At 43.6% G+C, this 14,941-nt stretch overlaps 2 protein-coding genes across 2 annotated transcripts in view; one reads left to right on the top strand and one right to left on the bottom strand.

Annotated features, from left to right (window-relative positions):
* Positions 1–13,683, top strand: part of LOC118431536 (chromodomain-helicase-DNA-binding protein 1-like) — a 90,076-nt gene extending 76,393 nt beyond the window's left edge. The window contains exon 38 of the mRNA XM_035842780.1: positions 12,571–13,683. Coding sequence (XP_035698673.1) covers positions 12,571–13,150 — 580 coding nt within the window. The 3' untranslated portion in view covers positions 13,151–13,683. The remainder of the gene's footprint in view (positions 1–12,570) is intronic.
* Positions 6,092–14,941, bottom strand: part of LOC118431525 (NLR family CARD domain-containing protein 4-like) — a gene marked incomplete in the record, with an annotated part of 24,814 nt that continues 15,964 nt past the window's right edge. The window contains 2 exon segments of the mRNA XM_035842769.1: positions 6,092–9,184; positions 9,726–10,016. Coding sequence (XP_035698662.1) covers positions 6,555–9,184; positions 9,726–10,016 — 2,921 coding nt within the window.

Genomic DNA, 14,941 nt, shown 5'->3' with positions numbered 1-14,941 from the left:
CCTCAACCAAGACGGGGGCCGGTACCGACTGTTAAGCACCTTTGGCCCTTTACTGACGTCACACTTCCGTTCCGGAAGTGCGACTTAGGTTTTGGGTCATTACAACTTGAGAAGGATCAGAGGGCTGATCGAAAGCTTGTTGGTAAGCGCTTTATTTTGTGTACGGATATAAAGTCTTAAAATTGTATCATTATGTCCTGTTGATTATATTAGGTTTTGATTTGAATGATTCATATTTGCCGATAGGAATTTTTCTCCACGATATGTGTAGCTGAGAAAGAGTCTCAGCTACACATATCGTGGAGAAAAATTCCTATCGTATTATCATAGAGCTCGTTGGATTTCCACCTCAAAACGTATGCAAAACAGATACTTATTTGCTTTATTGTCATGATATAACTATGTCAATCATCACTTAACCTACATACATACTAAAACGATCACTGTTTGAGTTCTTTCAAATATTTCAACGCTCTTGAAGTTCCAGAATAAGCTACTAGGAAGCCAAACTAATCAATCAAAAGATATCTGCAACCAATAATAAATCTAAACCACAGGTGATCCGGAAAACTAACTAAGAAGTTCCATCGAAGTACTGTGAAAACCCGTCAGGAGCCACAAATCTACTACCAAAGCATGAAGCATAAAACCAATTCATCCCGCCGTTAATGAAGATGTTTATCCAATAGGGTTTCATTCAACAGTAATTGCAAGTTCCATCTTACCTTTTGTAGTTTTACTGTGCGAGCTCGTTCTTTTCAGTTGATCAACAACATGCTGGTGGTCCCCCTTCTTCAAAATCTCCACAAACTCCTCGGGTGTACACGTTTCCTTCTTTGTTAGGAGCTCCAGTAGAGCCTCGGCCCTGCCTGGCGCGGTTGTTCTGCTCATGGCGACCTCCTTGTCTTCGGGAAAGTCCAGCAGTCCCCTCTCGATGAAGTGGGGAATCAGTTTCTCAACTTGTAGTCTCTTCCTCAGAAGGGTGTAGTTGTTTCTGATCAAGTCTTCTATAGTTTGTGCTGGGTCTGTGTGAGTAAAAGGAAGTATAATGTTAAACTTATCTAGCCATAAATAACTGACATCACCTTTTACAACTGACAATGATCTAGTTATAATAGATACTGTTTAAGGTGTCAACCATGCATAACATACTGTGCAACTATTCTGTTCGTTTGCTATCGCTCCATAATCATTGTGTTAACTAACCACAGAATATACCTTATACCTTCACTAGATGATTTATTAAACATTTTCGACTGACACATCATAAATGCTCCTGGTTGATGAGACATTAAAAGATAAAAGATATTTATGGCTTATCTAATGCAAAGAGATACACATTGCTGTCATTTCACCGGGCCAGTCCCTTTCTGGGTATGAAGCATTTTGATCATGATTGAAAACGTCTGAACTCCTGTTGGTAATAAATATCAAAGTCAATGGAGGTATTTCTGAACTCTCACCTTGTGTGGCTTGTTGTATCTGTTCTGCGCTATCTGCACATATGTCTTGTACTTTGGAGCTGGTCTCTGCCCTCTGGTTATCGCGGACTTCCTCCACCAAACGATTCAACTGTCTATGACTCACTTCTTGGGCCAAGATCAGATCTTTGACCTCCATGTCCTCCTTGTACAGTTGCTCCAGCAGGATGAGATACTCAGTTGCTAGTTCTGGGTCGATGCTGGAGTCGAGTCTCTTTGAAATCTTGTCTCTGTCCCCACCGAGAGCGACCAGGATTTCAGTCAGTTCCTTCCACAGTCTGTAAAAGTCTTCTTCAGACAACTCCGTGCCCGAAATGTGTCCGTAATTGGCGTTTCTAAATCTTCGGAGTCTGTCCCGTTCGCTTGAGTACGGTGCATCTTTACCGAGTTCTAACCACACCAGTTCTTTCAAGAGGAGTTCTAAAAGTGATATATCAAACCCCTGTGCAGTGTCAGGGACATCACCACTGGGATACAGTGTTTTCTGCTGACCAGGATTTAAGTTCAGTACCCTGTGCTTTTTACCTTGCTTTTTAGGCATTTCTCCATGATAGAGATGTCTCTTATGCTTCATTAGCTGCTCACGAAGACTTGGGGGGCTCATTTTCTGGACTTCGTCCTCAAATATTTTCCTGACCAGCGCAGTCCCCTCGTCCACCAGCAGAGCTGCCAGTTTGGCGCCCCGAGCCGTACCTGGGGTGTAGACCGGGTCCGGGCTGCTGGGCTTACTCAGGGCCATGGCGTTGTGACTGTCTCACCCGTAGCTACTCTCCAGTTGATATATTAGCAGGTTAATGTTCTTCTGTCAGTGGACTCCATTCAAACATGGCTTACCTCAAATTTCCAATTCACAATAAAAATCGTTGAAGTTGTCAAGCAATTTCTGCCCAGAAACATGTACGACCACAGCGGCACAGGTAAGCTTCAGCTCAAGCAGTACAGAGAGGCGAATGGAAGTTCTTCAGTCACAGTTTCTCACCGAAAGCAAATACTTGGCTTACTCAGGGTCATGGCGGTGTCCAAAATGTCGCCAGCTAGAAACGTCTAGATAGTTTCTGAAGTTGTCAAAGTAATCTTTTTCCAGAACATGTAAGGCAAGCCGATCACAAAAGCAGTCCACTCAAGTGAAGTTTACATGGGCATTTGGAAGAGGAAAATGACATTTCTTTGTCACAGGTCGTCAATGAGAGCAAACTTTCAGTTCGACAAGATGGCGGCTGGGCAAGTGGAAAGACAAGAATGCGTCTTTGTCTACCTTTGCACACGTGAGAATGAATCACTCTAACGTTACAGCCTGGGGCGAGTTGTGATATTTACCTCTGCTGCACTACATGGTACGTTTTCGGCGCTATCTGTGGGTGGCTGGCTGGCTGCTTGGGTTTGTGTGTTAACAGCATAACTGGAGAAGCTATGAATGGATCTTCATGATATTTGGCACATATGTAGGTGTAAGGGAAATAAAAGTCAGGTTCGATAATGGACCGGCTAGCGGCTCTCTAAGGTACTGCAGCTGAACTTCAGGCTTTGGTATCTCTTGAGTGGAAAATAGCTCTTGGGGGAGGGAGTAACTCAGGTTTTGGCAAGCCGCAACTCTTCTTGAACTGCAGTGGGCCCTTTTTGTTGGAAGAGGATAACTCGAGCAGAGATTCGTGAAGTTCCGCTGTTTATGGCGAATAACATTATGTTCCTTTGGCTAATATAATGAAATCAGTGACAAATCAGGACCTAATGTATATACAATAATGAGGAAAACTGACAATGCGGCTACATTCTAAGCTGTAGTGTAAAGATAACAGCTGTCACCGGTCCACAGAGTGCTGGTATGGAATACATGACATGACATGTCATGATCAGCGGGCCGCCGAAAGCAGAAGTATTTTTGTCAAGATGGCGGCTTCGATACGTCACTTTCATTGTTTACCTTTTGCACACCTGAGACTGAGCCATTCCACAGCAGGGGGGGGGGGGGGGGTGGTGACTTCTGATATTTGTTCACATCATGATATTGAATGATCCATTATGATAAGACTAATCTTTTCATTCCGGTTGATGATAGTACATAATTATACAAGGCTCATTATCGAAAACAAACGAAATGTTAGAACACAACGAGTTTACAAAAAACAGTTGATTGAACCAGCCCAGTGACCCTGACCGAGGTCAAGGACTATGTGTAACTCGAGGTTCTGCAGCATTATACGAATACAACTCAAGGGACTGGTCCATTCTATTCATGACTACTTTCAGTCGAACGGAAAGTTGAGCAACACAATTTTGACTAATCGTCATGTCGTTGTCCGGGTGCCTGATGTAGATCACTAATAATCTTGCGACGAATCTTCCGTTGGAATAAGAAAGAGGAAAACTTAAAATTTACAGGTTCCGATGCTTGTATTTATGCCTCTCTGGTGTTAAATAGTCGTGACGAAGCGAGTCTCAGCACAGACGAATCTCCCAGTGGCAATGAAAACAGTTCCTCAGCATTAAGTTTGCTAAGGATGAAGTCGTGAGGCCATATTTTATGGGCAGGCATCATGTGACGGCACAGTTATATATTTATATGCCGTTAGATGTCGTGTCACGCTCTCACCAGGCATGCAACAAGTGTTACTTCGACTGACTGCTTCAGAGTTAGAAACTTCTGGAGGATGGACAGTACTTGTTGATGCGCTCTCGAGTGCATCCGTGTCAGAAAAGTGATTATAATAAAAGAAGTTAGCCTTCTTTTCCAGTCCGCAATCCCGCCTGTCCCCAGAACCTGCCGTGGCCTGTCCAGGGACCACCTCCACGTGTTCTCAGCCTGTCGGTTTGGGACGAATAAATGTCACTGATTCCCCGAACTTGTGGTCTCCTCTCTCTCTCTCTCTCTCTCAAATGCAGACACCTTGGCATACACACACACAGGCAAACATATTCACGCATTAAACACACTACACCTTCAAGAGTCCAAAAATATCTTCTTTGTTGGTCTTTACAAACAAAACAATTTGTAATTGCCATAGTTTTCATCCAATTCGCATACTTGTTGATGCGCTCTGGTGTGCATCTGTGTCAGAAAAGTGATTATAATAAAGAAGTTAGCAATTTTTTCCAGTTCGCAATCCCGCCTGTCCCCAGAACCTGCCGTGACCTGTCCAGGGACCACCTCCACGTGTTCTCAACCTGTCTGGGTTGGGACGAATAAATGTCACTGATTCCCCGAACTTGTGGTCTCCTCTCTCTCTCTCTCTCTAAAATGCAGACACCTTGGCATACACACACACAGTCAAACATATTCACGCATTAAACACACTACACCTTCAAGAGTCCAAAAATATCTTCTTTGTTGGTCTTTACAAACAAAACAATTTGTAATTGCCATAGTTTTCATTCAATTCGCATACTTGTTGATGCGCTCTGCCTCTTGTGTGCATCCGTGTCAGAAAAGTGATTATAATAAAGAAGTTAGCCTTTTTTCCAGTCCGCAACACCGCCTGGCCCCAGAACCTGCCGTGGCCTGTCCAGGGACCACCTCCACGTGTTCTCAGCCTGTCAGGGTTGGGACGAATAAATGTCACTGATTCCCCTGAACTGTTGGTCTTCTTTGTTGCACACATGCACACCCGCACAGGGACACACACACACACACATACACACACACACACACACACACAGGCGCGTGCAGATGCACACACTTGAGTCTTGTAACGTTACTCATCACCAGGGAGTGAGATCTTGTGACTTCGGAGGCACACAGTTGTACACACTTTGTAAATCAGTGGTCCCTTTTTAGCACTTATTATGGACCACTCACAATCGATCGGACGACGAGTCTGCAAGCTCTACATTACGAGGAGGCATGACCCTGACGCGAAGGGGGGAACTTTGCCATTTCTTCGTCGGCATCAGGGTCATGCCTCCTCGTAATTCAGAGCTCGCAGACTCGTTTTCCGATCGATTTTCGCCTAATGTGAGGGGGGTATTATGGAACACGCACATGTGCACATACATATATACACAGAAACTTAGCCACGTTTGGGATTGTGTGTCAGCGGCAAGAAGTGGACCTGCAAGAATGTGTGAGAAACATGGAAACGTAAGCAAAGTGAGTATATATTAAACAGATTGTCTAAAAGAAATCTCATTTTCGGATTTTATGGCAGGGTTGATCACGAAGTCTGGCCACACCGATCACAAGCTTATTGGCCTGGTTCTATGGTCATGAAGAAACAAAAGAAATGGACATGTTAACTTTTATTGACTTTAATTCGTGTATCATGGCACATATACATAGCATATATAAGGCAGAGACCAACTTCTGTTGGTGGCAAACGTGTTCAAAATCTTTGATCTCTTCGATGCACAAATGTTTCAGCTAATTTTTCTAATGCTATTAAAAAAACCTGTATTCTACTTTACATGTTTTCATAATAGGTTTTGTCTTTGCCACTCTTACAACAAGATGGAGGGCAATGATGAAAGGAATAATTTTACATTGTCATTATCAACAGTAACATTCCAGGATTTTCTTTTTAATTCAGTCTACAAAAGTTTGTCTTCTTTCGATATCCATTGGTGTCACCATAAAATTTTATACTATTCTACCTGGAATCTTACAATTACATGTCAAAGCATACATGAATATTCATATGGTACCCAATTCAAGATAGGCTTCTAGTACTATAACGTCGCAAAGGTGTGTGCATAGCCGTGCTCTTGTCAAAGGTTCTGTTGTTAGTATACAGTAAACATTATTATATTTTCGAATTCCTAGCTTTACATATAGGAAGGCCTCCATAGGCAGGAAACTGAACGTAAGGATGGCATTTTGTATATCCGAAGTGAAATTTAAGTTTATCTTGTATTTGGTCCAATTGTACAGTATGAAATGTTGTCTAGTGGCTACTAATCAAAACTTTTTTTATTTAATCGTTGGATCAATCTAAATGTTTTAGAATATAAAGATCTGTATTATGTATTGTTGGCGGTAAAGCATATCAGGGTTTAACAATCAAACTGTTCAACCTTGCTAAGGGCACCATTCTTGTAAGAAATAGAAGTGACTTTTGGGTTCTGTGGAGGGAATAAAACTATCTATAGCAGGCTTGAAGAACCGGGCCCTGCATTAGGCTCTGGGCTTGGGCAGACATTCTGAGTTCCTTCAGATGTGTCATGATCGTCAGAGATATCATCATCGTCGTCAACAGAGATATCTTCAACATCATCAACATAAATGCTAACAGCTACAGACAAAGTTATACTGAGTTCCTTGTAGTTGCTAGGCTTATTACGTACCAGATCAGAAATCATCTCTGCCCTGCACTCTGAGTGAAAAAATAGTCCCTCAACCACCAGCGTCTCCAGAGTTCGGTTTTCCCGGATCGCTGAACACAGGCTGGAGAGGGACTCATCGCTGCAATCTCCATGGTATATATTAAATGGTGTGAACAGATCGAATTCGCTTCCCCACCAAAGCCTCAGTGTCTTCAGCACCTGGTTTTTCTTTACACATTCTGTGAGCGTGTGCACCATTGGCCCCGCATCAAATGTCTCATGTTGGTTCTCGTTCCCAGGAAGCTCGAACTCAACGACCTCGAGTCGTGTATGTTCTGAGATGCTCTGTAGGGTCTCTGTTAGATTACTGAATATCTTGGCTCCTGAGTCCGTACACAGCAGCGCCATACAAGAACTTATCCCTAGCTTTAAGGACCTGAGACAAGTGTGACTTTCAACCAGACGGGCCAACAACCTGTCAAATGAGAATCCTATGTCTCGCTCTCCAAGATTATTACCAATATTCATGACCCACGTAGACTGTACATGTGCATTGACATGTTCTATCCTTGGTACTGACAACAATTGTTCTAACATACTTAACAATAACAAAGTCATAACACCACCCTTGCTGCGTATGATCACACTCTCTGTTCCACACCTTGGTATGTATGTGCGCAATAGAGAGCAAGGGTCAACATTCTCAATCCCAAGTAATGTTACAGAACGCATTGCGTCATAATCTGATAAGGCATTTTCTAACACACCAAGCTTCTCTTGTGCGGCATCTAAAAGATCGCAGTCTATTGTGAGATGCCGTATGAAACTTGTACCATGGCTTGTGGGCAGTTTCTTTTGGCAAGTCAGAACGTGTGCCAAACCAACACACCAATAGGCACGATCATCAGGGTAAAACCTTAAATCCTCTCCGTTGAATCCAAAATCATCTAGTTTGTTTGTTGCGTGATGAGACATACAAGTTGCTACAATCTCGGCCATTTTCCCACCTGCAAACGTTGTCCCAAGCCACATGGTGCACAAAGATGACAAAAGTTCCCTGTCCTCATCAGTTTGAGCTTTGCTTAGTTCCTCTGCAAACTTTTCAAACAGTGGGCGTGAATTCTCACCCAGGATCAGAAGTAACCAGTTTTGTACCTCCCTATACTCACGATAGCAAGTTACAATCAGTTTACTGTTCACAACAGCAGCATCTGACATACCAAACAAGCGACAAACACATTTCATCCCCTCTTCTCTGCTACTTCTATCAATGATCAGGCCACTGATGTAGCGGGCGGCCAAGTATTCCTGAAACGTTTTGTGCAGAAAGGCGCAGTAGCAGGTGCGTTTGATTCTGGAGAAAGAGTAATCTCTAGTCAGCAGGCCCATGTTCAACATGTTATCGGCAGTTGTGCCATACTTCTTTGCGATCTCATCTATTTTAAACTGGAGCTGTTCCTGCTCCAGTCCCTCCCAGGACAGTTTTTCTAGATCTTTCAAGGCTTCTTCTATAACAGGGGGACGTTTGTCACCTTCCATTGTAATGTTTGTCTTCGTACAGAATCTCTTCGCAACTGAATGAACAATCATTTCGTATAGTTCATCCTTGCTAGAGGGCATTTCTTTGTTGTTTTCCTCCCACACAACACAAATAAGCACATTATTGAGGGGGTTGATTACTATTCTTAACAAACTACTGTTACTTTGAAGTTGCTTAATAAGTTTTGAGGCAGACTCTGGGGACTCACAAAAGTATTTGTGTATGAACTCCTTTGAATTTTCCTCACTGTAGCCCACAATTTTGTAGAATTGGTGACATTTCTCTAGATCTTTGACACACTGGTATGGCCTGGAGGTCGCCAGAACATGACAGTTCCTGAGGATTTTACCCTGAATCAAGTCCACCACATCTGTGACTTCCCTAGCTGTCTGACTGAGCTCATCTAGACCGTCTAGGATGAAGAGAACATCATCCTGGTTCTCTTGGATGTAGGACCAGAGCTGGCCTGGGGTGGTCTTTGTATCTTTTGGTAGAAGCTGCTCAAATATTTCATCTTTTACCTTCCCGGTCAAGTGCCGCATTTCCAGAAAGAACACAACTTTAAACCTGTCCAGTTTCCCACAGGACCAATCATAGGCAAGTTTCTGACAAGAGCACGACTTCCCAATACCAGGGTCCCCCTCTACTCGTATCTTTCTGACACCTGACCTCACGTTACCTTGGCTACCTTCATCCGCCCTTGTATTGTAAATATCTGCCAAGCTTACGATAGTGTCTGTCTCTTGGAAGTGACCCCTGTCGTCCCTTCGCTGGAGCTGCAGGTTGGTGTAGACTTCTCCAAGATGCAGGTTGAGGTCTTCGCACCACGGTAGAGGCCGCACATGCGCATACTCTGTAGCGTACAGGTCCTTCAGGCAGGCGATGACGTCATCAGCTACGTCAGAAGGCCCTGTGTTATGTGGATATCGTTTTATTGATTATGCAAGTTAGGTATTAATTTGGATAATATGTATTTGTCGATGTTTCTCTTTATCAGCTACATATGTCATGGATGAAAAGTCATAATTAGGTATGTTGGATTTGCGAGGTCCCATCAATAATTATGCGAAATAGATACTTATTTGCATTATTGTCATGATATACCTATGTCAATAATCACTTAACCTACATACATACTAAAATGATGACGACCTATTTTAATAGGTAACTAGAAAAGTATTTAAAGGCACTTTTCTAGTTAACTGCTTGCAAATATTTCGACGCTCCTGCAGTTCCAGAATATGCTACTAGAGGGACAGACCTATACATCAAAATCTATCTGCAACCAATAAATCTAAACCACAGGTGGCCCAGAAAGCAAGATATTAAACTAGGAAGTTCTGCTAAAGTACTGTAAAACTCCACCAGGAGGCCCAAACATAACTTTAAACATTTTCTTTTTGTCACAAACTACCAAAGCATCAAGCATAAAACCAAGCCGTCCATCTTACTTTTTGTAGTTTTACTCTCCGTACTCGTTCTTTTCAGCTGATCTGCAACATGCCGGTGGTCCCCTTTCTTCAAAATCTCCACAAACTCCTCGGGTGTGCACGTGCCCTTCTGGGTCAGGAGCTCCAGTAGAGCCTCGGCCTTGTCTGGCGTGGTTGTTTTGCTCATGGTGACCTGCTTGTCTTCGGGGAAGTCCAGCAGTCGCCTCACGATGAAGTGGGGAATCAGTTTCTCAACTTGTAGTCTCTTCCTCAGAAGAGTGTAGTTGTTTCTAATCAAGTCTTCTATAGTTTCTGATGAGTCTGTGGGGATAATTTAAGGAAGTTGTCAACATTAAGGTGTTAAACGTATCTAGCTATAAACAATTGACACCACGTTTCAAAAGGTGAAGCATGTACAGCATACCGTCTGGTACTGTTCGTTAACTACAGATTAGAGTTATACGATCCTTTCTTAGAAGATTTAACGTTCTCATGTGACATAACGTGTTATCAATGAATGCTCCTCTTTGATGTAACAACAAATGATAACAAATATTGACGACTTATCTAATGATACTTAATATTGTTGTCATTTCATCGGCTCAGTCCCGATCTGGTATTTTGATCTTGCTTGAAAACGTATGAACTCCTGTTGGTAAAAATATTAAAGTTAATGGAGGTATTTCAGAACTTTTACCTTGTTGCATCTGTTCTGCGCTGTGACTTGTGTCTGCACATTTTTGTACTTTGGAGCTCGTCTCTGCCATCTGGTTATCGCGGACTTCCTCCACCAAACTTTTCAACTGTCTCTGGCTCTCTCCTTTGTCTACTTCCATGTCTTCCTTGTACAGTTGCTCCAGCAGGGTGAAGTACTCAGCTTCCTGTTCCGGGTCGACGATGGAGAAGAGTCTCTCTGAAATCTTGCCTCTGTTCCCACCGAGCGCGACCAGGATATCAGTCAGTTCCTCCCACAGTCTGTCAAAGTCTTCTCCAGACAACTCCGTGCTTGAAATGTGTTCGTAGTTGGCGTTTCTGAACCGTCGGAGTCTGTCCCGTTCGCCTGAGTACGGTGCCTCTCTACCGAGTTCTAACCACACAAGTTCTTTCAACAGGAGTTCTAATAGTGAAATGTCGAACCCCTGTGCAGTATCTGGGACATTACCACTGGGTGGATATAGCGTTTTCTTCTGACCAGGATTTAAGTTTAGTATCCTACGCTTTTTACCTTGCCTTTTGGGTATTTCTCCATGATACAAATGTCTCTTATGCTTCCTTAGCTGCTCACAAAGACTTGGAGGGCTCATGTTCTTAACTTCATCTTCAAGTATTTTCCTGACCAGCGCAGTTCCCTCGTCCACCAGCAGAGCTGCCAGTTTGGCGCCCCGAGCCGTACCTGGGGTGTAGACCGGGTCCGGGGTGCTGGGCTTACTCAGGGCCATGATGATGTCCAAAATGTAGCCAGCTGCAAACTTCTAGATACGTTCTGTTCTTGATATTTTAGCAGGTCTATTTTCTTCTGTCAGCAGATCCCATCAAAACATCGCTCACGGTAACGTAAAGGTGGATCGTCATACAAATCACTGAAGTTGTCCAAGTAGTTTCTGTCCAGAACACGCACAGCAAGTCGATCACTGGCGCAATCCGCTGAAATATACGCCTAACTTGGGCAGTTGGGCAAGTTTGGGGCAGGCAAATAACAGGCTCTCGCCAAAAGCAGAAGTGTTTCGTCAAGATGGCGGCTTAGATACGTCAGTCTCATTGTTTACCGTTTTGGACGACTGAGAAGGAACCATTCAACAGTCATTCTCAGGTAAACACTGTCATGGTACCATGGCAGTGCGAGTGCGTCACATGCGTATCAAAGCCGCCATTTTGACAAATACACTTCTGCTGCTTTTCCTTGAAGAACTGTGACAAGGAAACCGCCTTCCAAAATTGGCCATAGTGAAGCTTATTTGAGTTGATTGCCTCTGTGATCGACGATCGACTGCGTGATACGTAATGTTACATGTTCTGGACAGAAATTACTTGGACAACGTGAGTGGGTTCGTAATGATGTCGGTACTTTTGTGTTTAGTCATGTTTTGATGGTGTCTACCGACGACCGCTAAAGAATCAAGAATAGAGAGTCTGGCAATTTGCAGCTGACCGTGCGAGTGAGACCATCACACCGCCATGGCCCTGAGTAAGCCCAGCAGCCCGGACCCGGTCTACACCCCAGGTACGGCTCGGGGCGCCAAACTGGCAGCTCTGCTGGTGGACGAGGGGACTGCGCTAGTCAGGAAAATATTTGAAAATGAAGTCCAGAACATGAACCCTCCGAGTCTTCGTGAGCAAATAATGAAGCATAAAGGGCATCTTTATCGTAATCATGTATTCAACAAGCAAGGTAAAATTCACAGGGCGAACTTGAATCCTGGTCAGAAGAAAACACTGTATCCAGTCGGCGGCATGTTCCAGATTCTGCACAGGGGTTCGACATATCACTTTTAGAACTCCTGCTGAAAGAACTGGTGTGGTTAGAACTCGGTAGAGATGCACCGTACTCAGGCGAACGGGATGTTGTGTGCAATTAAATGGCTTCTACTGTACAAAGGTCATAAGCAGGTTTTTTCATAAGTTAATTATCAATGGCACAGTATATACATGTACAGTTCCGGCAGTCATAGTAACACCAATGTTACTCAAATTCACCAGGATTTTATCCAAAAACTCTCCAGGATTTTATCTACAATCAATTAATATGTGTCGGACCATTTCCCAAATCATATCCAGTTGCTTGAGAAACAGTTACTATGTGTATCTTACTGCTTCGAAGTCTAACCGTGCATCAACGTAACAGCGATGTTCTCTCACTACTTTCCAGGCACCGTGGGGAGGTCAGCAGTGCGTACAACCGGACGGGTTCCCGTGATTACGATTCCCATCGGACGCGAGACTCGCGGTACAACGCGGAACACCGGTGGGACCGCGATCGGGACAGGGACAGAGAGAGGGACCATCGGGACAGGGATCGGGGCGATCGGGACTACCGATCATCGCGGGACCATCGAGATTCGCGGGATTCGTCCCGGGGTGACTCCTCTTCGCGGCACCACCGCGCAGGGAACAAGGAGGACGGCGGTAGCTCCCACCGGAGCGCGCGACCGGATTCCTCGGGGGAGCGTGATCAGAGGTTGCACCATTCTCAGTCGGACCACAAACGCAGGAAAAGGGACGATTCCTGGTCGTCTGCGGACGACAAGAAGAAGCGGAAAGATGGCGGCCACGGCGGGGGTGGCGTGCACAGGTCCAGCACACAGGAGCACAGATCCAGGGAGGACACGAAGGACCACAGGGCCTTGATAGAACACCGCTCCCCTCTGGAGCACAGGTCGCCCTTAGAACACAGGTCTCCGCTCGACCACGGGGACAGAAGTAACGAAAGAACAGACTCCAGACACTGACAGCAAGGAGACTTTCGTCATTCAAGGATGATCCTTACTTAGTGAAAATATGTTGCACCAGAGGAAAAAAACTTTTCGTGGACACGAGACCAATTTTCGAATAGAGTATCGCAAATAAACTATTTGTATGATTGTTACGATGGCCGTTGTAAATAAGGAAGAGGATAACTTAAAATTTACAGGTTCCGATGCTTGTATTTATGCCCCTCTGATGTTAAATAGTCGTGACGAAGCGAGTCTCAGCGCAGACGAATCTCCCAGTGGCAATGAAAACAGTTCCTCAGCATTAAGCTTGCTAAGGATGAAGTCGTGAGGCCATATTTTATAGGCAGGCATCATGTGACGGCACAGTTATATATTTATATGCCGTTAGATGTCGTGTCACGCTCTCACAAGGCATGCAACAAGTGTTACGTCGACTGACTGCTTCAGAGGCAGATATTTCTGGAGGATGGACAGTACTTGTTGATGCGCTCCCGTGTGCATCCGTGTCAGAAAAGTGATTATAATAAAGAATTTTTTCCAGTCCGCAATCCCGCCTGTCCCCAGAACCTGCCGTGGCCTGTCCAGGGACCACCTCCACGTGTTCTCAGTCTGTCAGGCTTGGGACGAATAAATGTCACTGATTCCCCTGAACTGGTTGTCTTCTCTCTTTCAAATGCAGACAAATTCACACGCATCTACGCATTAAACACACTACAAATTCGAGAGTAAAAAAAAACTTCTTTGTTGTGCATTGCAAACAAAACAATTTGGTAATTGCCATAGTTTTCACCATCCTCAATAAAATTGCACAAATGCGGCTTCCTTTAAAACTACTATGATCACAAGTACCTTCCTACAGTAGAATGATTAGGTCTCCAAAAGGAGTTCCTAATCGAATCACAAATTCAACTCTTACCACGTCCTTCAACCATCAAAAATTTTGACTAGAATGTTAAAGTTTGTACATACAGTTTTCACCTTGTTACTTATTACTTACAACATACATGTACTCGTCATAGACCACACATGACAAAAGATTCTAAGATGATAAGTAAACTTATTCCATTTTAGAATCTTTGGTTCTTAAAAACAACAGGTCCTGAATCCAGATGTAACAAACTGGCATCTATGCACCTAGGAAGTAAATCTGCCAAGCAGATATGTAAGCACTCTCCCATGTAATGTTTTAAACAATTCAGCCTTTAGGTTGTGGTGTTTTACAAGTAAAAATGAAAAGTGATAATTTGTCATTATCAACAGTAACATTCAAAAGATTTTTTTTGAAATCCAGTCTACATAAGTTTTATTTCGATCTCTATTGGTGTCACACACTACAGCTGAACACTTTATACCGGAGTCATACAATTAAATGAAATGTGAAGAACAAAAACGTATACAATTGTAAACAAAAAATTGAAATCTCTAAACTTTCAGACGCCGTCTGCCATCCTTCAGTGATGTACGGGATGAATATATAATGATATCAAAAGGTATAAGTCAAGTTTATAGTAATACAGAGTCAAAGCATATCTCACTCACACACACAGTCGTATGGTACCCAATTCAAGACGTCTTTTAACGTCGCAAAGCTGTGTGCATACGAGTAGCCGTGCTCTTGTCAAAGGTTCTGTTTGTAGTACATGTATACAGTAAACATCATTATACATGTACTTCGAATTCTTCATTTAACAAAGGAAAGCCTTCATAGGCGGGAAACTGAACGTAAGGATAGCATTTTGTATATCCGAAGTGAAATTTAAGTTTATCTTATTTGGTCCAAGTGTGAAATACGAAATGTGGCTAGTC

Source organism: Branchiostoma floridae, chromosome 2, assembly GCF_000003815.2.
Source record: "Branchiostoma floridae strain S238N-H82 chromosome 2, Bfl_VNyyK, whole genome shotgun sequence".
Lineage (NCBI taxonomy): Eukaryota > Metazoa > Chordata > Leptocardii > Amphioxiformes > Branchiostomatidae > Branchiostoma > Branchiostoma floridae.
Note: the sequence above shows the minus strand (reverse complement) of the source record. Positions and strands in the feature narration are given on the sequence as shown.